At 33.3% G+C, this 25,737-nt stretch overlaps 1 protein-coding gene across 1 annotated transcript; it reads left to right on the top strand.

The window, feature by feature from the left end:
- Positions 1–16,817: 16,817 nt before the first annotated feature.
- LOC147384359 (uncharacterized) lies at positions 16,818–17,266 on the top strand. Its single transcript, XM_086424804.1, has one exon. The coding sequence runs from the start codon at positions 16,848–16,850 to the stop codon at positions 17,256–17,258; it is 411 nt and encodes a 136-aa protein (XP_086280930.1). The 5' UTR covers positions 16,818–16,847; the 3' UTR covers positions 17,259–17,266.
- Positions 17,267–25,737: the final 8,471 nt, after the last annotated feature.

Below are 25,737 nucleotides of genomic sequence, written 5' to 3'. Positions count from 1 at the left end.
CTTGATAAGAGGTTGCAACATTCCACGATGGCCAAATAGGTGTTGCCTGACGTATTCTGACTAAAAAACAACACTCTGCTATTACTATGATCTTCAATAGGCAGCAGCAACAGTGCATGCTTCTATTGGTTATCAAACAGTTGCCTTATTGTTTCTTCAACCTCACCATACAACAACTCTATTGTTGCCTAAAGCCATTCACAAATGGTTATTGAGTGCGAGAGGTATAGTAGAAGTAGTTTTAATGGAGACGATGATTGAAGGAGGTTGTCGCAGGGAGGAAGACAATGAAGGCTCTAATACCAAGTTAAATTACGAGGATTTTAAATTGATGATTAATTAATTAGCCCCAATTAGGTTTTAAAGGGATTACATTGTTTAATAAGAAGAAAAGAATAAAAAGAAAAAAAAAAGACTAAAAAACCGAATAAAAATAGAATTATTCAACGACATGAGTAACAAAGGTATGGAGGTCTTGAAGAAAAAAATATTATTCCTTTACTAAAATTTGGAATGTCTGAATTGTGTGAGTATTGTGTTTATAACAAACAACATAGAAGAGTATTCAAGGCTAAGAGACATACTAACAAAGGAAAACTTGATTACATCCACTCAGGTGTTTGGGGTACTTCACCAACTATGTCATATGGAGGTGCACGTTTCTTTGTTTCATTCATTGATGACTTCTCAAGAAGGGTATGAATCAAAATTCTCAAATCCAAAGGTGATATGTATATTACATTCAAGCATTTTAAAGTCGAATTAGAAAAGCCTACGGGATGTCGCATCAAGGTTTTTTGAACGGATAATGGGAGAGATTTCACATTAAATGAGTTCAATGATTATTGTCTAGATAAAGAAATTATTAGGCCTTGCACAAATGTTGATACTCCTCAACAAAATGGTTTTGTCGAACGAATGAATCGTACTTTGATGGAACATTCATAATGCATGTTGAGCAAAGTCGATTTAGAATAAGAGTTATGGGCGGAAGTGATTTCAATGGCTTGTTATCTCATTAATTGATCACCTTCAATGGCATTGGGTAACAAGACTCCAAATGAAGTGTGGTATGGAACTCCTAGTGATTATTCCAATTTGAATTTTTTTGGATGTGATGCTTATGCACTTATTCCAAGTTGTCAAAGGAACAAGTTGGATCCGAAGTCAAAGAAATACATCTTTATGAGTTATAGCAAGGGTGTGAAGGGATATAGATTGTGGGATCCAAGCACTCACAAAATAATTAATAGTAGGAATGTTCATTTTGATGAATCCTCCGTGTTGGCAAAAGGGTTGAGAAATGTTGCTAATGATCAAGAAGAAAGAGATGATAACCAAGAATTTGAGATCCATAAAGAAATGTCTTCTCCAAGTGCATTAATGCCTTTTGATAATGTTTTTATTGATAATAATGAGGAACATGTTGAATCAAAAAACGAAAATGAGGAACCACATCACAATCAAGAAGAGGATATGTCCCTCAAACCCAAGCACTCTACAAGACAAACTCATCCACTTATGTGGCACAAAGATTATGTGGATCATAATACTTTGCATGTTTTGATTGTAGGAATGAGGAACTGACTTATTTTTATGAAACCGTTGAAAGAGTGATTCAAGTAATTGGAAGAATGCCATGGAAGAAGAGATATTGATTCTTCAAATAAACAATGTAGAGTTACCGAAAGGTAGGAAAGCGGTTGGTTGCAAATGGGTGTTCAAGATAAAAAAAATGGTCCAATGGAAAACTTGAAATACAAGACAAGGCTAGTTGCAAAAGGATTTTCACAAAAGTAAGGTATTAATTTTGATAAATTTTTTGCATCGATAGTCAAATTGGTCTCCAATAGTTTGGTTCTTGGGTTGGTTGCATGCATGATTTAGAACTCGAGAAAATGGATGTGACGACGACTTTTTTACATGGGAAAATCCAAGAAGAAGTTTACATGCAACAACCAGAAGGCTTCATTGATAAAGGTAAAAAAATGCTAAGATGAAAATTAAAGAGGTCTTTGAATCGGTTGAAGCAAGGATCAAGGCAATGGTATAAGATGTTTGACATGTTTATGGAAGGCATTGGTTATATAAGGAGTATTTATGATCATTGCATTTATTTGAAGTTCTTAGATGATGGCTCACATTTGATCTTAGTCTTGTATGTTGATGACATGGTTTTGGTGTGTAAGGATAAGACTAAGATTGATGAGCTCAAGGCAAACTTGAGTAGAAGGTTCGAATTGAAAGATCTCCGACAGGAAAGGCAAATTCTCGGAATTGAAATTGTTTGAAATAGGCAAAATGAGATTTTATTACTTTTTCAAAGGGCATACATTGAAAGGGTGCTTGAAAATTTTGGCATAAGCAAGGCAAAGTCAGTGAAGACACATTTAGCATCTCATTTCAAGTTATCTTTAAAGCAAAGTCATGGAAGCAAAAAAGAAAAATAAAATATGAAGAATGTTCCATATGCAAGTGTATTGGGAGTTTAATGTTTTCTATAATGTGTACTAGACTGGACATTGCACAGGCGATTGGTGTATTAAGTCGATTTATAGCAAATCTCGAGAATGATCATTAGAAAGCTACAAAATGGGTACTTCAGTATTTGAGAGGCACTAGTAATTATGTTATCACATATATCAAAGGTTCAAGTTCAATGTAAGGCTTTGTGGATGTTAACTTTGCTGGTGATCTCGATAGAGGAAGATCAACATCAACATTTGTGGTTTGTTTTACAAATGCATCTATAAGTTGGGTGTCAAGACTTCAAGATACGATTACTCTATCCTCTATTAAGGTGGAATACATGACGACAACAGAAGCTTCAAAGGAAGTGGTATGATTCTAAGGATTGATGGAGGAGATGGTTTTGTTTGCAAACCCATGGAATTATTTTGTGACAATATGAGTGTTATTAACTTGACCAAGAATTCGGTTCATCACAAGAGGTCAAGACACATATTGATTCAATATCACTACATCAGAAGATGGTAGAATTCGATTGGTTAAAGTGAAGACTGAGGAAAATCTTGTGGATTTGCTTACAAAGTTGATCCAAGTAGAGAAGTTAGAGTGAAGCTTAACTTCTCTAGATTTCAAGAAAAAGTAAAAGCAAAGGTTTGGCAAGGCACGAATGTAATTTCATATCAAGGTGGAGATTGTTGGGACAGTGATCCAAAATCACTCTTCTTAAGGGCATTTTGGTCTCCTAGTTATTTGGAGGGCCTTTGGTCTTTTTATAATTTTTCTAGATGGAGTCTTTTGTGGGTTTGATTTCAAACGTGTATTTGTTGAGAGAGTTTTTTCAGAGAGGAGTAAAAGGTTTTTTTCTTTGTCTCAAATACATGGCCATTGTTGGAATTCTTTGAGAGGGTTTTGATCTACAAGCTTGTGGTGCCCCGCCGAACGCTAACACAAATCCCCATGTCAGATTTCAAGGTACGAGGTGGCACCTCGAAATTTCGACATGATTTCCTCTGTTTATGTTAGCATTCCAAGGCGATTCAACCTGCACCTGATAAACGACATACAATCCTGCATATAACAAACAAAATATAATACTAGCGGAAGCCTATATACGTCTAATAATGTCCAATAAATCAGAGTGCAGAAGAAGAAAAATTATATACAGGATTATACAAAATTCCTCACTCTAACAGAATTCCTAACACTCAAGACAGAATCCATAAGACTACCTGGAGAAACTGACGCCACTAGGGGGTATAGCCCTATTACTTACCAGGTGACGGACTCTGGTTGTCTATCTGACCAACCAGATGATCCTCGTTCGTTTTCTACACTTGTTTCGCCAAGCTTCAGATCTGAAACTAAAAAATGGAGAAGGAAAGGGTGAGTAACAATGGTTACCCAGTAAGGAAGAACACAATTTCTGCTAATAACCTCTCCTAACATGAACGAATAAACATACTGGATCATTTTAAAATATACAAAATTTTACAGAAGAAACTACGATTAACTGGTACATATAGCCAGGGATGAGCAACTAAACATTTTAAAACTGACATTACATCAATCAAGAGTACTCACTATACCATTTTTTTTTATGTACAAATCTAATTGATCAAATGGAAACATTAAACATGCATTTCATTTTATATATCAAAGTAAAGCAACAGATACATAATACACAATGGTGGAATATTGGAATTAGAGTGTTGGGATTCACGACTGGATCGCTCCCAGTCGGGACATGATGTTACAATTTCTCTCTGACTTTTAATTCCTGATTTTGTGGTCGGTCGCTGCCCTTACCACGTTTGGTTGACCATTTATCCGGCTCAGGCTGGCCGTTTGACGTGACCGTAAGCAATGGGTCTCTTTTCGATGTGTCAGAACGTTCGACTACTATAAATTGTTAGTGATCACTGACCAATCATCTTCGTCTATGCCTATCAGGCGTACATGTGATTCCCAAATATACAAACCATTCGTATACGACCACCTTTACATTACAAGTTCACTGGTAAAGATAGAGAGGAATATCCCGGATTCCAGTTGTGACTCCACTCTCATACGCGTTCCATACCACGTATGAGTTTGGTGGTCCCTACCGTACATCCCAGGATAGTACATCACTCCGGATGATATGACGCACTATCCCTTCAGGCATTCACAAACTCTTTAACAGCTCACAAAATAGCTACATATATATATTATTTTCATTTGAAAACAAAAGAGAAATTAACAATACAAGGTTGGGAATGGATATCCAGTTTCCTACCATGCAAGTGTGGTCACCCGGCCTAAAATAAATAACATAACGGAAACGTAAACAGCGCCTCGCGCTAACAGAAAGGAAATAAACATGCAACCAATAATATTATCCCTGGATATCTATTCACCAACTTACACACAACACAATAACATAAAATGCAGACATTACCCCTCGGGTGTGATTCTGACATTTTACCGTTTCATACCATTTTTCCCTCTTTCCGATTTTTACACTTTTCAATCTCTTCAATAAAACATCCATTTTCTGATATTCATCAACTCAATACGAGTTCATTGAATATTAAATCACATTTTCCAACTAAAGAATTTATTTTTATCAATAATATTGAAAAAGAAAACAAATTTTATATCAAAACGAGGTCCGAGTAGTGCACAAGACCCAATTTATAGAAATAACGCGTTAAAATACCATACCCACGTATAATTTGTTAAAAATAAAATTAAACATATCAATCATGCAATTTCTGGCGTGAATTTTTGAAATAACAAAACAATTCTACATTTCGGAAATACATCCAAATTTTTTTTCAATAAAATCCCAAATGCAATTTTTCACAATCTATGATTACTAATAGAAATTGAGAGTTCCTTACAATGTCTAGGCAAAAGGATCGAAGCACGTGTACGGAAATCGAGGCGATCGGCACGGAAATCGAGACGGACCAAACTTTGAAGCGGCTGATTTTCAAAACCGGCCCAGTGGTTTCGAAGATCTCGACGTGCTCGTCTCTTCTCCCTTCTACGGTGAAAGGCGGTTTGACCCCGAAATCGATGAAAACCGAGGTCAAAGTGACGAAAATCTCCGTATAAAAATACCGCTGATTTTTGACTATACGGGGTGAAAAACACGAGAAAACGGAAGGAATTTGGGTAGGTTATGTAGAGAATGAGGCTGCGGACGTTTCTCCCTTCTGCGTCGGAAGACGGTTTGACCCCGAAACGGACGAAATTCGAGGTCAAAGTTTCGAAATTTTCGTATCCAAATACGGCTGATTTTTGACGATATTGGATGAAATAGAAAGTGAAATGAAGAAAGGTTGAGTGGGTTTTGTAGAGAACGTAGCTGCGGACATTTCTCCCTTCTGCGTCGATCGTCAACGGCGAGCCGTTTGTGAGAGATCTGAGGTGGAAGGTCGAAGAGAAAAGAAAAAAAATCGTTTTATATGTCTCGGTTATATGGACGCGTTGGGGAAGATGAGTGAGAAAAAAAATTAAAAAAATTATTTAAATAAAATGTGGGACGAATTCGGCATTTTGTCAATTGTTTCGATCAATGATAACTTGATCATCCGGACTCTAAAACTGACAAACGAATACTCTATTTCGTCTAATTTTTCATTCCGGATCTAATGGTATAGTCAATTTCTACAAATTATATCTCCATCAAAAATTTACATTTTTGGCCTGACATGACCCCTAAACTTGATGTCGTTTTTGTTTTTGACTATAATTCGACTTCCTGATCTCCAAAAATGACAAATAAGTAGCCCATGTTGAATAATTTTTCGTTATGAACCCAATGATATAATAGAATTTTAAAAATTATTGCTCTAACAAAAAGTCACTGTTTTAACTTGGTCCGATCCGGTAATCGAGGATTTTGCAATTTTTACATTCGGACTCGCATTTGAGCTTGCTTACAGGCTAAACTATGTTTTTCGATCTTTTTGAATCTAATGGTGAGGTCAGATTCCATTAAAAATGATCAGAATAAGGACCTACAGTTTTACCCTAAGTCCCACTTTCAAGATTTTATTAAAATTCCACTATTTATTTTTCCTCGAGATACGAATTGAAAATTTGGGGTGTTACAAAGCTTGTGGAAACAAAGTTGGAGCAAGAAGATAGATGGGTTTGATGACATGTATCGTTATGGGAGGTTTTGTTGATTTTCTTTTCATTGTAAGACATTATTTATAAACTCATCCTTATAATTTTCTCCAAGATTGAGATTGATAATTTCCTTGCCAGATTGCCCGTGGATGTAGCCCTCATTGAGTGAATCACGTAACTCTTTGTATTGTGGTTGTTTTTCCTAATTTTTTCTTTCCTTCGTTAATTTCTCTCAAACATATTTTGCTTGCTATTATTTTTGGGATATTTTTTATATTATTGTTATGGGAGTTCTTTACAAAAAAGTGCGATATGAGGTTCCAGCTTGAGGTCACTCCAGCATGACTCTTCACAGAAATATGAACTAGGTGAATGGAAATGGAAAAGATATGTTTCTATTCATCAATATATATATATATGTGTGTGTGTGTGTGTGTGTGTGTGTGTGTGTGTGTGTGCATTTCTGCATCTAATAGTTAAAAAAATAAAGGGTAATGTAGACACAATCTCCATGTTTTGATCAATAACAAAGATACCCCTTGTGTTTTCTAGCTGATGACATGCTCCTAACCCTTGAACTAGGTTTTGTATCACCAGACCCCATGATTTTTCTCCTGGAAAATCCATCATCTTTAAGCCATTATCTTCGAGAATAAACCATTTTTAACATATTCAATCTCCAATCTATCATATTTAGTGCCTTGTAAAAAAATCCTTGATTTTTCTACTCTTCCAAAATTTTTGTCTTGTTCATGAGATTTGAAGGTTGAAGAAGATAAGATCTTAAGATTAAAGACAAGTATACCTTAGAGATTAATCATCTTTAAGATGTTAACTTCTAGGGAGTACAAGTTTAACCCAATCTCGTCTTTGATCTATTATCTTCAATGTCTAGTATAAACCCTTGGTTTTTCTATCCAAAAATCTATCCTTTTATTTCTCTAAAATTTATATCTTATTCTTGCGGTTTCAAGTTTGAAGAAAATAAAATCATAAGGTTGAAAAAAATGGTATAAAAAAAAAAAAAAACAGTTGAAGATTACTAATTTTTAGAGAAAATCCTAAGTTAAGGGAGGCATCATCTTTAAAACATATAGGGGTATCTCTAAAATTGACCAAAACATGGAGGGACAACCCAAAAATAAATAGTTGGTGAGGGGAGAATTTGAAATTGTAACGAAGTAGGAGCTATGATTTTGCTCTCTTGGGCCAATTAAGAGCAAAAATATTTTTGTGGGGTCCACCAATAGAGAATTTTTTTTTTTTTTTTGTGGGGGAAATAGTTACAATTTTTCTTATCCACCATTGTTATCTATTACAATAAATTTGTATCCAGATAAGCTTTGGAAATTTTTATAAATCTGCCCCTATAATGAAGGCTTTACTTGGAATTTGTGGAAGAAAGGAAAACGCAAAATTTAGCATTTCTTGTCAATTTGCGATTATTTACGATTCTAGTGCTTGGTAGTATAGTTAGTAATTCTTCGAATAATACCCAAATTTATGCAAATCGATTAAAACTTCCGTCCAATTCAAATCCTATTAAACATTTGCAACTGTCTAAACATTTTTTATCATTTACGATTAGTTATTTTCCAAAATTAAACAAATCAAAAATACTTTCTGCAAAAAGGGTTAAAAACACAAATTAACCCATATTTTTATAAAGAAACAAATTCTATATCAATATCGCATGATAATATTCTTTTCACTTCAAGGTCTCATCAATAGACAATCACTAATTATTGTTTGTTATCAAATCTCATAATTATCAATCAACAATTAGTTTCTTTCACTCCTCTTACATTTCTCTTTACTCTCGGATTTTTTAAACATGAGTCTTGGTAACTTAATTAAGTCAAATAGTATATATGTGCTTTACATTATGAAGATTTGTGTTAGTAGTATGATTAATCATAAGAAAAAAATTATTCTTAGTTTTATAATTGTCTATAAATGCTATTTTAGAATAAATATTAAAATGAAATACATCTATATAGAAATGAAAGGTACTGATGGTGATTTTAAAAAATAAGATATAAAAATAATAAATCTTAAAAAGATAGTTGAGTTTTCTAAATCTTTGGATATGAGTACTATGATAATTTTAATAGGTATATTCATGAATTTTTTAATGTTTTCTAGAGTATTGAAGCCAAATTACCATTCTCGTATCGCATTTTTGCAATTCTTCAAAATTTTGACCGAACTACTAAATATATATTCCGAATCATACTCGAATTAATCTACCCCATAACAATTTTTTGCTATATACTGAATTGCTAACTATGTTGCTAGACCCTTTAGAAGCCATTGTAAAGCTTTGTGATTGCTTGGAGCATTGAGAATGCAAAAATCATAAAGGAATCCCACTATAATTGGAAAATAGAAATAGCCTCATCAAATTTTAGAAGGAAACCTTGACGGATAAGAATCCTATTAAAAGAAGAATTCTAAGGCCCTCAATTCCCTTTTATTTAATAAGGATGATATCCCCGTAAGGCTAAGAAATCAATCGACCATAAGAGATTGACACAAAAGATTTTGTATTGAAGTGATCTCCATCAATCACTAGAATCCTATAGTCATACCACGACAGAGAGGGAATCAAATGTGAGTTTGGACTTAAAAGCACATGGATCTAAATCAGTTCACATATTTGGAGATTTTGCACATGATCTACAAGATTATATTATTGCTCAATTTATCCATTCCAATGACACAAGGTAAGCCCTTAAATTTAACTATTAGAAAGCTAGATTTAGGTTCTTGAGATATATGTGATTTCATGACTTTGGTTAATCATAGTTTATTATTGTTTATGTGGAATGATTTAGAATAGAGTAATAATAAAACGACTCTCCCACGGGACATACTCAATCGATTTCCCTGATGTGACATGTGCTTGAACTGTAGATCTGTACTCCTCAGTGTAGATATGTGAGCTTCAAAATCTTTAGGGAAGTTTGAGCTCATCTATACGAATTAAGGAGTCACCCCCATTCAAAGAGTTCAAGTGTGAATAGACACCACAAGAAGGTTTTAAAATTTTATTTTCTTGGTTTGTAGTGACTCATATAGCCAAAGGAGAATAGGAAAATGGTTACCTAGAAAACTAAGGTAAGGAGGTTCAGTTGAGGGATAAGGAAGGTGTTAGGCATCTTGTTTCTCCTCTCCTTAGATGGTTACTAATAGATTGACCAATGGCAAAAATAAAAATCAAATTTTTTGAGTTTTGAAAATAAATTTTTTTAAAGAGAGTTAAAAGGCAAAATAACTATAATTTAATTTCATAAAATGAAGAAAAGAGGATACTATTCAAGCTAAAAATAAAGTGGGTGCTTGCTGAAAATTTTTGTGTGCTTAGGATTTTAGTGAGAATCCACTTGAATTCTACCACTTTGATCTCCAAAACACTTTTGAAAATTTATATACTCACTTAAGAGCCCTTTTTTTTGTTGATTTTACCCTTTAGGAGGTGTCCAATGGTTGGACACCACTATGAAAAAGCTAGAGGCCTTACACATGATTTATGTCCCTTTTGTGACTATTTTTTTGTGTTGGTTTAGAAAGCTAGGTGAGGATCTAAGAAGATCACCACCTTTAACTCTTAATCTTTTTGTAAATAAAGAGTGGTGTGAGCAAATGTGTATGCATGAGTGGGCTTACAATGAAAAGATTACCTCTAGGAGGTTTTACTCTCTAACTCTTAAGCCATGAGAAATAAAGAAAAGATTACAACTAAGAATTTGAAATTAAATAACAAAGGAAATGAACTAAACTACTTTTATCATAAACTAAATGCTCTCAATGAGCTTATTGAGGACTTATTGGGAAAGATTACTTCACAATGAGGGATTACTCTTTACCCCCAAGCCTCAAACCAATAATTCTACAAATTTACGTTGCTTGGAATTAAAGGAAGTATAAAAGAAAACTACTTATAAGTAAAAGAAAGGGACTAGATAGAAGTGGGAGAATGAGAGGAATGACTACATAATGAAAAATTGAAATTGAAGTCTTCTCCCCACCTTGATCTTCTTCTTTCTCTTTCTTCTGCTTGGTTAGAGCTTCTTGGATGGGTGAGATGAGATTTAGACAAAGTTTTGGTAGGATTTAGAAGGCTTAGAGAGAATTGTGGATCATTAGAGCTTTTCTTTCTTTGCCTTGGATGGGGGTCCAATTTATAAGATTTTTGGAGACCTTTGGTGATAACCTTGTCATAATTCTTAAACTTCCCAATATTTTCATTAAAATCTCATTGAAGGACCCTAATTACCTCTCTTCTCCTTGGCTTTCATGGTCTTTACATCCTATTGGGTTTAACCAATCTTAATCATCAATTGGTAGGATGGTAAAATCCCAAAAGTTCTAGAGAATTCTTGATGGAAGCTAGAATGATCCTAAGACATTGATCTTGAGTCAAATTGGAGAGAATTAACCCGAATGGCATGTAATTATTGAAAGCGCCCTCGATCCGTGGGGTGCGCAGATCCGTTTTTGACCCTCGAGGTTTGGGAGTTGCCACCTAGTTATTACGGTCTAGGAACTGATCATTAACTCTTAAAACAAAGACAACTAATCTACGAAAGAAAATACGGGTTCGGGGATCACGTTACGGGGTTGGAAGGTGTTAGGCACCAACCCCGTCCGGAAAATGCCGGTCTCTATTTCTTCCCAAAAATCGGTTACATTGCAAAATAGACCAAAAATAACAAATAATTATAAAAAATATAAAAGAAAGTTACCTTGCCAATTACAACGATTCCCTCAATACCAGCGAAGAGTATCTACGTATGCATTTTCTTACTATTCATCCGTCACCGGAGTTGATTTCTGATCTCCAAGTTGAGGTATCTTCTTCTTAGATCTGTGAGTTTTCTAATTTGTCTTATAGATTTGAAGGTGTTTTGGAAGGGTTTTTGGGTGTGTTTTGAACTAAAGTTGAGGTATGGATGTTAGATAAGGAGTTAGGGCTTCAAAATTAGGATTTTGGGAAGGTTGGGGAGGCTTCTTGACCTGCTTTTTGTAAGGTTTATGATTTGATACGAAAATAAGGTGTGAGGACCTCTATTTATAGATTTTTTTAAGGGTTGATTTAGATAGAATTAGTGTTTAATTAGAATTCTTTTAGTTAGAGTTGTATTTTAGTTAGAATTATTTTAGGTAGAGTTGTATTTTAATTAGAATTGTTTTAGGTAGAGTTATATTTTAGTTAGAACTCTATTAAATAGAGTTATTATTTAATTGGAACTCTATTAGGATTTTGACTTTTGATCTTATTTGATTGACTTTAAGATTTTGACTTTAGTCTTAATTGATTAACTTTAAGATTTTGACTTTAGTCTTGGTTAATTGACTTTAATTTTGACTTTAGTCTTACTTGATTGACTTTAATACCTTGATTTTAGTCTTACTTGATTGACTTTAATTTTTTGGAGAACCCCCCCTCTATTATATCTTTAATTCTTTGGACCCCCAAATGGAGGGGTCCTTAAAGAAATATCTTGCGAACCCTCAACAATTTTGCCTGAGAGCCCGATTGATCGATTTTTTTAGTTCAAAATTTTAAATTAATTTCATTAATGTCTCACTTTAATTATTTAATATTTTATTTATTAATTTTGAAATTTTTAATTATGAAAATTGTGAAATTATCGTTTTACCGTCGGAGAGGACTTTTCGCGTTTTAAGTCGGTTTTTAATGTTCTAAGATGTTTTAGAATCGATTTTTCATAAGGAATTCAATGAAAATATTGGTTTGTGTCATTTATGAAAATTTTTGTGTGAAATGGTCGTGAACTTTATGAGGGGCATTTTCATAATTTTTTCAAATTCTGTTAAAATTGGAGAAATGATTTATTTGATTTCGATTTGTTGTTTTATGTATTTGAATGAGTTTTTCTAAGCATAACGTAGGCTTTAGGGATATTTTGATGTCATGGGTATTTTGGTAATTTGATCAATTTTTAGTGATTTTTATCGTGAAACTTCTTTTTGTCTACAAGATAATGATTTCTATGTTTTTGGGATCATATTTTTCTAGCGTAGCGTGGTTTCTAAGGTTTTGTCAGTTCGACATACCTCATCCAGATTTCTGAAACATATCTGGTAACAAAATAAAACATTGTAATAAATATCCATCATTGGGAATCGTTGCTATCGGGTTGACGAGTTGATTAATCAGGCGAATGCAAAAATGGGGTGTCTACAATTATGTGGATGATTTTTGGACTTTTTAGACATTTAACCTAACTAACACTCTAACAACCTAGAGATATTCTAGCCTTTGTGTACAAGTTCTAAAGAATTCCTTTGATAGGATAAAATGGTCATAACTCATGGAACTTGGTCAAATTATGTTGAATCATAGAAAATCTAGTTGAATTAAAGATGAGGTCAATGGGCACAAGAGTAAAACATTTCTATTTAAGTTTAACATGGTGAGGTTAGAGAGGTAAAATACTTTTGTGGGGACCAATCTTGACCAAAAGTCCTTGTTAGAAGATCTTGAATACTTACTTAAAAATCTAGGTGATGCAATTACTAGAAAATTAATGCAAGTATAAAAGAGTAAAATGATGGAATTTCTTGAAGAAAAATTCATTAAGGAACGGGATTAGAAAGTAATTTGTCTTAAGGAAATTCGAGCACATATGGGTCTTGCAACTGCATAACGTAATTGGTTGAACCTAAGATTCGGCCAAGCCAAATTTAACAAAAATCCAACCTTGGTTCAGCCAAACAAAATTTTAACATTTGGTTCACCCAAGCTAAAAAAATGGCCTGGTTGAAACTAAGGTTCGATCATACCAAAAATTCCCTCTAACGTGGGTAAGGTTATTCCAGGACTAAAAATGACCTAGTCGAAAGTAAGGTTCGGCCAAGCTTAAAATTCCTTCTTAAAATGGCCTTCAGTCCATGTGGCTACTTGAAAGATGGGTTTTAAAATCTTTTGAAAAATACATTGGGTCAAGCTTATTCTTGAAAAATTCTTGATGCTCTTGGACTCGGCCAAAAATTGAGTGTCTACACTCAGGATACACAATTGCACATCCTCATAATATGTGCAGTTATGTATCCTGAAGAGTGCAGATCTACGGTTCAAGCACATGTCACGTCAGGAATCGATCGATTGAGTATGCCACATGGGGGAGTCATTTTATCACGATTCTTTAGAATATACTTAAATCTCACACGAACATGAAGGAATTTGAACCTACAGAAATATCTTCTTTTGAAAGAAAATAGTCGGTTCACCGTGTCAAACTGAAAAAGAACAAGATCGATCCCCTTTCATCGTAAGTTAACAGCTGGAGGAACCCGTCCTACAACATTCTCAGAAGACTTTGGATTTCTAGTCTCACCCATCATTAAAACTTCATGTGCATGAGAAAAGCTAAGGAAGGAAGAGAAAGGAAATAAGGAAATGGATGAAACCTTTCCTCAACCAACAAGGATCTATTCCTACATAGTTAGGGCGACAATCCCCCAAGGGCATGCAGCCTTTGAAACCAAGAGATGAAGTTCAAGTCACCCCCAAGCAATCTTCGGACTTTCTCTCACTAGAAAACACAGTGCTTCTCTCTCTCTCTCTTTCTCTTTCTCTCTCTGGGACATGAAAAAACATATGTAAAAATAATGTAACATTAATAAAATTTCAAAATATAGGTTAGAAGTTTTGGATTGAGCTGATGTTTTGTGAGAATGATCTCTATGATGGGAAGATCATCCGAAAAAAAAATCAGTCCAATCTAAAACTTCTAACCCCATTAAAAATGATTTAGAATGTGGACCGTTGATTTTTTTACCAATTTTTATCAATAATTTGTAAATCACTTTTGATGGATTTAGAAATTTCAGATTGAGGTGATTTTTTGTGAGGATGATCTTCTCATTATAGAGACCATCCTCGCAAAAAATCAGCTCAATCCAAAACCTCTAACCCATGTTTTGAAAAACCATTGTTTTTACATATTTTTTTGAAAGGTACCATTGTTTTTACATATGTTTTTACACATGTCCCTTGAACCGCCCCAATATATATATATATATATGGGTCAGGTTCAAGGGCCATGTGAGAAAACTTTCGACGGTAAATAAAATTTTAAAATATGGGTTAGAAATTTTGGATTGAGCTGATTTTTTGTGAGGATGATCTCTATGATGGGAAGATCATCCAAAAAAAAAAAAAATCAGCCCAATCTGAAACTTCTAACCCCATTAAAAGTGATTTAGAATGTGGACCGTCGATTTTTTATCACTAATTTGTAAATCACTTTTGATGGATTTAGAAGTTTCTGATTGAGCTGATTTTTTGTGAGGATGATCTTCTCATCATAGTGACCATCCTTGCAAAAAATCAGCTCAATCCAAAACCTCTAACCCTTATTTTGAAAAACGAAAGTTTTCTCACATGTTTTCTCACATGGCCCTTGAACCTGACCCTATATATATATATATATATATATATATATATATATATATATATATATATATATATCAATTGACCCATATAACCAAGGAATATTCCCTTAGATATAATACAAAATATATTAGTAATTTGACTTTTGATGCTAGCATTGGGCTGTAAATGATCTTCTTGTGGACCCATTGGTAAAAAACTTCAGTTGTGTGATATGAAGTTGCGAGGCATTAAGGCTGTAATTTTGAACCAGTAAATCGAGGTTGGTATCCAGTGGAATGTTACTCGAAGATAGCAGAAGTCATCAATAATTGAAACATTCTTTGTATTACAAAGAGGAGTGATACCATACATCACAAACGTAAACTGTGTTTTTTTTATATGTTACCTACTGTTCGATGGTGAAGCGGAGGCCAATACATGCTTAAGGTTTGATTAATATCAAGGTTTAAGATCTTATTCTGACGTTGTTATAATTGTAGCTTTTTCTCAATTGAGACATTCTAAGAATGTTTCGTCTTAATTGAAATTATGACATGCTTGTAATGTTTTATAGTCAAATAGGTTTAATTTGGTTGGACAAATTTGTATTTATTACAGAGTTTATATATATATATATATATATATATATATATATATAGGGAAATGTTCAGCAACAAACATTTTGGCAAACATTTTGACAAAACATTTTTCAAAACAAAGGTTAGAAGTCTTGGAATGGGCTGATTTTTAGTGAGGATGATCTCTACGATGAGGAGATCATCCTCACCAAAAATCAGCCCATTCCAAAACTTCTAACCCCATCAAAAATGGTTTACAAAAAATGGACGGTCCACGATTTTTCAACTTGTAAACTGGGGCTAGAAGTTTTGGAATGGGCTGATTTTTGGCGAGGATGATCTCCTCACCGTAGAGATCATCCTCACCAAAAATCAGCCCATTCCAAGACCTCTAACCCATGTTTTGAAAAATGTTTTGCCAAAATGTTTGTCAAAATGTTTGTTGCTGAACGGGACCCATATATATATATATATATATATATATATGTAGTGGGATGGATTATGGGACATATGTAAAAATAATGTAATAATAATAAATTTTCAAAATATGGGTTATAGATTTTGGATTAAATTGATTTTTGGTGAGGATGATCTTTATGATGAGAAGATCCTCCTAAAAAAAAATCAGTCCAATCTGAAACTTCTAACCCCATCAAAAGTGATTTAGAATGTGGACCGTCGTTTTTTATCAATAATTTTGTAAATCACTTTTGATGAACTTATAAGTTTTAAATTGAGCTGATTTTTTGTGAGGATGATCTTCTCAGCATAGAGACCATCCTCACAAAAAATCAGTTCAATCCAAAACTTCTAACCCATATTTTGAAGAACCATTGTTTTTACGTATGTCCCTTGAACCGCCCCCATATATATATATGGGAATGACTTCCTTTTATTTTCATAAAGGTATGGTACACTAATTTCTAACATACTATATCTTCAATTAGACATTACAAGATGCATGGTTCGAATAATTCCTTATACATATGGTAAAATGTTGAGTAGGTCATACAAAGACTATGAACAGATGTGTTTGGTATGCTTTCCATCTCAATCCATCAGCTGACATGTGAAGAGAGTTGCTCTTTCAAATGTTAAAAATGACCCGACAAAGACACTCCACCATTTTTAACAAGTTAAACTCACCATTAATTAAATATTAAGCAAACAATGATCCTCACATTTTCCTTTATTTTCTAAGCAATCTTATTTCTCTCAGTCTCTCCCTCTTTAGCTTTGTTTCCTCTAAACTTAATTCGCTCGCTCATAATATGGGAAGCGAGTGCAATCCATGTAAACGACATTATGATCTTAGCATGTCAAAGAGAACAAGAAAACCATCGAAGAAGAACGAAGGAGCTGATCAAACAATCATACCCATTACCACAGCGGGCTTTGATAAGGATGTTGATCATAGAAGCTTAAAAGAACTAATCGATGGCGACAAAGAATCGAAGTTGAGAGACGAAAAGGAAGAAACGAAACCGATGGAAGCTCCAAGGGACAGCAACAATAATTCACTAAGACACTATTTCAAAGAAGAAGAGAAAAATCTCCAAATAGTGAAAAAACAAGAAGAAGAGGGAGGAATGGTGAGTCGTTATGTTAAAGTTTTTAGCCATTTGATCAAGGTCAAACGTGTCGGGTCGAGTAAAAAATCCCTTCTTAGGTTAAAAATTTAAGATCAAATTTGTTAATAGAATATTAGATAGGATGCGTTGTAAGTATACATTGATGCATCAGATTATGGATGCATAATAATAAGGTGTATATTGATTCACCAAATCATTGTTATATATAATTTTATACTTAATCTTATGTATCAATATAAATCTTATTCAAGTGCATCATATTTCAGGAATATTTAGTGTAAGATCTTTTGTTTTTTTTTTTGTTTTTTTTCATTAATTTTTGTTCTTCATGAAAGAAGATGATGGTATATGAAGTGGACGCTTTGTATTACAAATTTTTATTAGACCCAATTCAATATAACAAATTGGACCATGAAGTATATAATATGTGGATCGAGCAGTTGATTTGGACTAAAAATTTGTCAAATTGGTCGAACCACGATCAGACCTGATTCAATTTGGTTGGACTCACTGGCATTTTATTAAAATATCTACAAATGGGTATACTTTTATCCAAATAGATTACATAACAAAATCTGATTGGACCTGGTCGGATCACTTGTTGGGCCTGGTCTTCGAAACACTTAAACTCTTTCGATACGCTTAGCTTAATAATAGCTGATCAATCAAGATTTAATCAAAATGTTGGACTGACCAAGTTGATTCAGAAACTCACTGATTTGAATCAAACAGATGTAGAGACAAGTTGGAAATTTAGCTAAGTTATATATATTATGTCTAATATTTTTTCCCTGAAACAACAAAAACAAATATAGTTTTTAAGATTTAAAATATTAAATTTATTTTATAAGTACATTTTGATTTGCCAATGAATCTATGAGTCATTAAGTTGACTTGACTCGGTGGACATTTCGGTGGAACGAGTTTTAAAAAATTGATTCCCATTCTTAAGAAAATAAAAATATATATTTTGATCATTCCTTGGATATATAAATCCAATTAATGGATAAAGGGAAAAATTGGCATCTAGAGCCGAATATAGTATGTCGTTGATGGATGCTAATCTGATGTTGTCTCTGCATAACCCAATCCAACACTGTCATTAGCGAAGTGAAGTCCACAACTTTTAGTATTTAGGTTGCTATTCATTTGGAACATTGAGCGTCTACTATATTGATCAATCAAAGAACCATCTTCTAGCCAAGGGTCAACCGGACCTTGGAGGGTGGCCCTAAGAAATTCATAGCTTTGTGGGGTTTCGAACATTTGACCTACTCTTCCTAGTAAGCTTATCAAGGCTCGGCTTGCCACTAGGCCAACCACAAGGAGGGAACAAAAATTCTGAAAAAAAGAGTACACCACAACAGAGTAGTTTTACATCCAAAGGCCGTGGCTTTACCCAAGTTGGTTATATATCCTATAGTAATGTTGGTACTCGAAATAACCAACAAGACAAAGAGTTTGAAAAGGCCAATCAACAACAATAACAAACTCGACTATTTCATTCTCAAAACGATAAAGGGGAAGTGTGCCAATAGGGGTGGAGCCAGGATTTTATTGTAGTGGAGGCAAACTATAATTAATTGTATTGTCGAAAAGCTTGAATATGAATAGTTTTGGAGATAAATTCAAAGACTTTTTGTTGAAAGTTGAAGAAAATGCTATTTAGGTCTTTTCCAATTAGTCCATAAGAGAAGGCCCAATCAAGATACAATGTCATCTTCAAAACCTATAAGGGGGTTAGGGGGGAATTGGAGGGAGGTGATGGGGTGGGGGCAAATAAGGAGTGAGATGAGTGAGTGGGGGCAAATGAGGCATGTATTTAGTTGAAAATACAGGACTCTCTCAAAGTTCTATGAGGGCAATTGCCCCCACAAGTTCCTTACAAGCTCCGCTACTGTGTGCCAAATCCCAACTACATAACTTTGCATTGTTGGCATAGGTTCAATCAAACATATCAAATTGATGACATCCCACAAGCTTTGGCAGTGCCATCCATTTATGATAATCAAGATAACGCTTGGTTCCCTGATACTAGTGCTAGCGCACATATGACTGCTAATCCTAGTAAGCTCCATTATATCAGTAAATATCATGGTCTAGAGAAAAAATAATTGTTGGAAATGGTGATACAATAGATATTACTCATTTAGGCTTCACATCTCTTACTATTGGAAATAATCATGTCAAGTTAGATAATGTGTTGTTGTTCCAGAAATTAAAATATATATATATTATTTATCTTAGTCAACTAACATTTGAACCACCATATACTTTTGAGTTCTAATCTGAACAAATATTGACTCAACACAATTAGATTATTGGGTATGAATCCCCTTACATAGTCTTTCACTTTTACAATGGCCTATTATTTACGGGACTTTATATGAGTGATTTTGATTAAAAAAAATAGTCATCAAAGTTATTTGAGCATTCTTGAACTTCAAGTGGAAAATAATCTTATCTATGCTTTTAGAGGTAGGAATTTACCATCTATTTCTTATCTAATTTTTGTTGATGACATTCTTCAACTTTAACGACCAATATTAAAAATCGTTTGGATTTTTTTCTCCAAATCTCTGGTTCTGAAACTAATGTGGACAAGAGTACTATTTGTTTTAGTAAGTCTTTCTCTAATAAAAGTATTATTTTTAATATCTTGTCTTTTTTAAAAGGGATTTCTTCCAATTCAATATTTGGTCTTCCCTTTATTTTTTATTTTCTCCTTAGTTAACAGTCGCTCTATGCCAACCACTTATTAACAAAATCCCTTTCTTGAGTTGAGGGAAAGCTCATTTTTTATCTTTTGTGGGTAAAGTTGAATTAATTAAATCGGCTGTTTTTTCTTTTAAATCTATTGGTCTTCTTGCTTTTTTATGCCTATTGGAATCATTTAAAAAATTGAAGACTTCGAGATTTTTAAAAAATCTTTAACGTATCTACAATAAAAACATATATGGCCTATGTAGATACATAGATTTCAAAACTTTTGGAGAGGTTTGAGTTCATTTACACGGGTTTAGGAGTCGCCACCATACAATTAAGGTGTAAATGAGCACCTTAAAAATATTTCATAAAATTTTATTTTTTAGCTTGTAGTGCCTTACATATCCAAAAGACAAGGAAAAAATGATCTACTTAGAAATCTTAAGGTAAGGAGGTTCAGTTGAGGGACAAAGAAAGTGTTAGGCACATTATCCCTCCTATCCTAAGATGGTTATCAATAGATAACCAAATGGTGTGATTAGGAAACTCTTTTTTTATTTTGAAAGTAAAAGAACTTCTGGAGAAAATTAAGAGACAAAAGAACTATAATCTAGTTTTATGAAATAGAAAATTTAAATTAATAAGCAAGCTAAAATAAAAATGTTGCTTGATGAAATTTTTTGTGAACTTAGGACTTTGATGGAAACCCACATGGATCTTATTATTTGAAATCCTAAAGCTTTAAAATAGTTTTATGTGCTTCTTAGGGAGACTTTATTTATTAATTTGATCATTTTGTGAGGTTCATGATTTGAACCACACCATATGAGAATCAAGACTACATGCATGAGATTTGGTCCATTTTTAAATTATTTTTGTCGATTCTAAAGGTTGAATATAGGTTTATATGGACCTATACTCTTGCTTGTAGTTATTTTAAAAGTGAGTGTGTGCAAAGTATATGCATGTGATGAACTTATCAAGAGAAGATTACTTCTAGAGAGGGTTTACTCTTTAACTCTATTTCCATCAAAGAAGGTAAAACAAAAAGAACTATTATTCTAGAAAATTTAAAATGCAAGTAAAGTAAATAAAGCAAAACATCTATACTATGAATTTAAATTGCATGGCAATAAATAAATAAAGTAAAACCTAATCTAATGCTCTCAATGAACTTATTGAGGATTTATTAGGGAAGATTACCTCTTAGAGGGATTACTCTCTCTCTCTCTCTCTCTCTCTCTCTCTCTCAAAGTCTCTAAACTAGAAATTTAAATAACTATATTAAGAAGCAAGCAAATAAGCTAAGTAAGAAAAGTGCTCAAAGTAAAGAGGATTAAAAGGGGGAGGTTGGAGGGTTTAGCCCCACTTTAGTCTTCTTCTTTTCTTCCTTCCTTTTTTTTCTTCTTCTTCATCTTGGTTTGTTCTTCTAGGGATTTTTATAGAGGTTTTGGGATAATAGAAAGGTTTAGAGAGATTTGGACAAAATTTTAGATGATAAAAAAAAAATTCCTCTCTATCCGCATCAACATTCAAGGGATTTGTACATTTTTATACTTACACACTTCTCCAAGGTATCCCAAGCATCTCAACCATCGGTTTAACGAAGAGCCTCAATCGTGGATTGAGCATATTGTTTTCGAAGTAAATAAGATTATCACACAAAGGATAATCTTTCCAATCTCGTCTCAAAATGGGCTAATAACTAATACATCTACTTAATGGGCTAGGTGAGTCGAGACAAAAATTGTTTGATCTCAAAGAAATCTAAAATATCAAGAAAGGTTTTAGACTACAACGAGAAGAAAAAACTCGATAAGAAAGATTTCCTTAAATACATTTTGCTTGAGATACATTGCTCATGACCAAAGTAAAATGAACCTCAAACATATCCTCCACCATATTGACGTAAAGCAGGACCATATATAGCTCATGGTGAGATCAATTCATACACCACCATATATGTATGTCCCTCGAAGGAAGGAAGTTGGTAATGTACCATTGTGATTCAGTTCTACAATCCCCAATGGCCAATACATTATTTTATTTATATTGCAAAACTTCAAATTTAACAAAATTGTTATGTTACTCATTACTTATTTATGAATAATGTTGAATGTGACCTCAAGATTGTACCTCACATCGTACATCCTTACGTGAAAGCATATGGGAACCATATATGTTTTCATCGAGATACGAGTGAAAAAACATGTATGGTTCCTATCCACTTTCACGTCAAAGTGTGATATGAGGTACAATCTTGAGGTCACTCCAACACCATTCTATTTATTTTTTATTTTTGGTTAGAAATAAAATTTCACATTTATAAGGATTTTTTTTTTTAAAGAATAGAAATACTTCATGTATAGTTTTAAAAAGCCCGTGGGCTCAACTAAACCCAAAGCCTGGTATCATTTAGAACCACGGGCTTGGGGATTTTAAGTCGGCCTGATCAACTTTGCTAGCTTCGTGGTTACTTTCCTCATATCTGACAATAAAATTGATGACTTTAAGGTGTCATTAAGGTTTTAGTGAAAATTGGAGATAGTCCCCTCAATTTTAAATTGATGACCTACACCCTTGATTTGAGCCTTTTATGTATGTGACAAACATGACCAAAATACCCTTATCTCAAGGCTCATGCCATTTAAATTTTCCCCAAAATCTATTATTTTTGATTTTATAGGATAATCTTTTTAATCTCTTGCCAATAATCTTGGATTTTTCTCTCAAAAACTCGGGCGCCTTTAGTCTCTCTAAAATTATTCAAATAAAACTAACCCCAATAACCATATTTAAAAGTTCAATTTTGATTGTAAGGGTATAATGGATATTAATAAAGTGACTTAAATCCTGAAAGTCTTCATATAGGTCCCACAAACATATCAAATCAAGTATGTTTTGTAAAGTTAATATGGTGGCTCCAAAAATGTGGTTAAGGATATGAAACGTGATAATCTGACCACCCAACGTGGCAAAGTGAATCGACTACCCTGATGTGAAAGGTTCAGGTACCATAGATTTGCGCTCCTCGAAATACATGGCTGCACTTCCCCATTAAAAAAGTGTATCTCGAGGGAATCGTGTATCCCAAGGAAGGTAGATCTATGATCCCAAACTTGTCACATCAGGTAGTCGATTGAGTATGCCATGTGGGATAGTCAGATTATCACCACTCCAAGGATACATCCCTTTCAAGGTCTCGTCTATTCTTAATTTATAAAGGGTTCTGGCATGTTAATCTCCACCATTTGGCAAAGGAAAACCCTAATCCACATTGACATCATCAGTTGATGGGTACAAGTGACGTCTTTATATTGATCTAGCTTTGGCTTGTCGATCGGCCTTCTTTCCTTATGTCGTTTGTCAATTCAATAACTATTAAACGCATTCCATTAAGTTTGTATACACCAGTTATTCCTTTTTGTCTTATCTTTAACGATACCTGAAACCACTTTCGTAACTTTATTATTATCTTTTCGGTTAGCTGAGACAGCCTTAGCACGCACACTTTTGCCATCTCACTATGGCACATCGTCCTCCTTTGTGCTCACTCTATTTCATCTATTTGCTTCCACGTGACGCTCAGTCATCTTTGAATGGTCAATGACGACTGTCCTAACATTAGGACACGATGTGACTTTTGGTCAACTAAAGGAGGGTCAAATCTTTTTAGGCCTTCTACAATTAGCTATGAGTCTAATCCACATTATGTTTGTTTTATACTTATTGGAGTGAATAAAGATGACTTCCAAAATATTAATACCATATAACGTTATAAGCTTAATAGACTAATTAACCAGTTATCATACACACGACAATATATCTAGTACAAGTCTATTGGGATCTCTTTCACTATCAAACACGTTTCAAAACATGAGTTTTGAATTGAAAATGCAATAGAGCCGATCGTCTTTCATCTTTGTCTAGCTAACGAGACAGTCAATATGTTCCTTAAGTTGATTTGAAGATCCCTTTGGAATAGAATGATTAAACATCAGATCATTGAATCATTTATTTCTCTTTCAATCTGTTCCATTCTTAGTTCTTTCTGTTCTCCCTTACATCAAATTCAACACGTTTAGGACTATAATATACAAAAAAAAAAATATCAAATCGACCAGAGTGTTACTAGCTATAGTAACCACTTATCTAAATGAATGATGACCACTCATCGATTAATCCATCATATTTTTTTCATTGGTTAATGTATTTAATCTACGGTTGGTGATATATAATAGAATGAATATGAATTCTTTGTGACGGCTTTGTTGAATTTATTTACTCTCTCCCAACACCTACACATCTCTAACTACTTTGATAAATATGTAATAGACTGAATAGCTTTGTTGAATTTATGCACTCTCTCCTAATGCTTCACTCAATGGAAAAAAAAGGTAACTTTACAACAGGTCAAAGGGTCAATACCTGCAACCCTTGAAAGATGGTTTTTCAAATAATTATAATATTTAAAAAAGAAATATATATCTTCAAAACTTTGACCACTCAGATAACAAGACACAAGATCTTTATAAATTGCATTATCTTCTAAAATGATTATAATCATTGTTTTTCTTAAAAAAATAATAATTTAAAGTTGAATAATCCATCACATTTTTTAATTTTAAATAAGAAAAATATGATGATGAAGATTTGCACCTCCAATTCACATAGTTAGGGAATTTAAATTTAGTAGCCTGACTTGTGAACTAATTAGTGATCTTATATAATAAATTAAAATTATTTCACACACCTCCTTCAAAATTAAATTGGCATTCCTTCTAATAATTTAAACATATTTTAGGCACTATCCAAGTTTCATAACTATTTGAGAGAAAATAATCATTTCTAACTGAAAGCATTTGCACTTTTCACCGATATAGGTAGACCTATCAATTATGTTCCTATAGCTATTACATTTTATATTATTTATAGATCTAATAAGGAAAATACTCGTCATATAGAAAACACTAAGTACAACACTACTACACTGAGATGAATAGGAGTTGCGTCAATTTATATTTTTTATTGTCAGATTTCAATTAAAACGACGTTACAAATCTATTTTTTTCACCATTGGTCGCACAAAAACTTTAGAAAGGTTTATAACATCGATTCTACTAAAAATCAACGTTACAATAGGTTAATTATAACGCCTCCAAATTCTAACATGAATCCCCATGATTCTATATTAGGATCTAAGGCACTAAAATAACACTCCTAAAGTGATAATATCATCAGTAGATAACACAATGATAAGGTAATAATATTACAAAAAAAAAAAAAAAAAAAAAATTGAATGTATAATAATAAAAAATGTTAGCATGTAAGAGTACTACAAACTAGAACTCAAAGATATAATAGAAGAAAGAAATGGCAAACCTCGCCCGTACACAAAAACCCTCATGTTGACAATAAAAAATCCTACCTCATACTTAAATATAAAAAAATGAAACAATAGATCCTAACACCTAATCTGTGACTGAACTAGTATAAATAATTCTACTTCTCACCTGAAAGTGGACTCTAGTCATTCGCATCTCCTATGAGTTGGAACTCTTTTGGAGACTCCTCTAACTGCTCTTTGACTAGGGAAGGATATGTAATTGAAATGATAGGGTGAGTAATGAAGGTGTTATCCAATAGGTAGACAACTATATCAAACTAACAGTCTCTTAAACACAAATTTTCAAATCATTTTAAAATATTTGGAATACATGCAAGTTTTCAATGTAAATAAAAGTGAGGTTATATAATTATGATCGAAATATACCTAGAACGTCATTTAAACAATTTGCAAGATAAATTTCAAAATAACTAAACGAAGCATATTTAATAGATTGAAGTATAAATAGTGGTAGTG

Source organism: Akebia trifoliata, chromosome 15 (genome assembly GCF_017979445.1).
Source record: "Akebia trifoliata isolate Shusen 1 chromosome 15, ASM1797944v1, whole genome shotgun sequence".
Classification (NCBI taxonomy): Eukaryota; Viridiplantae; Streptophyta; class Magnoliopsida; order Ranunculales; family Lardizabalaceae; genus Akebia; species Akebia trifoliata.
Note: the sequence above shows the minus strand (reverse complement) of the source record. Positions and strands in the feature narration are given on the sequence as shown.

Excerpts from the sequence above, each read along its gene's own strand:
- LOC147384359 (XM_086424804.1), top strand. The coding sequence starts at position 16,848 with ATGGGAAGCGAGTGCAATCCATGTAAACGACATTATGATCTTAGCATG.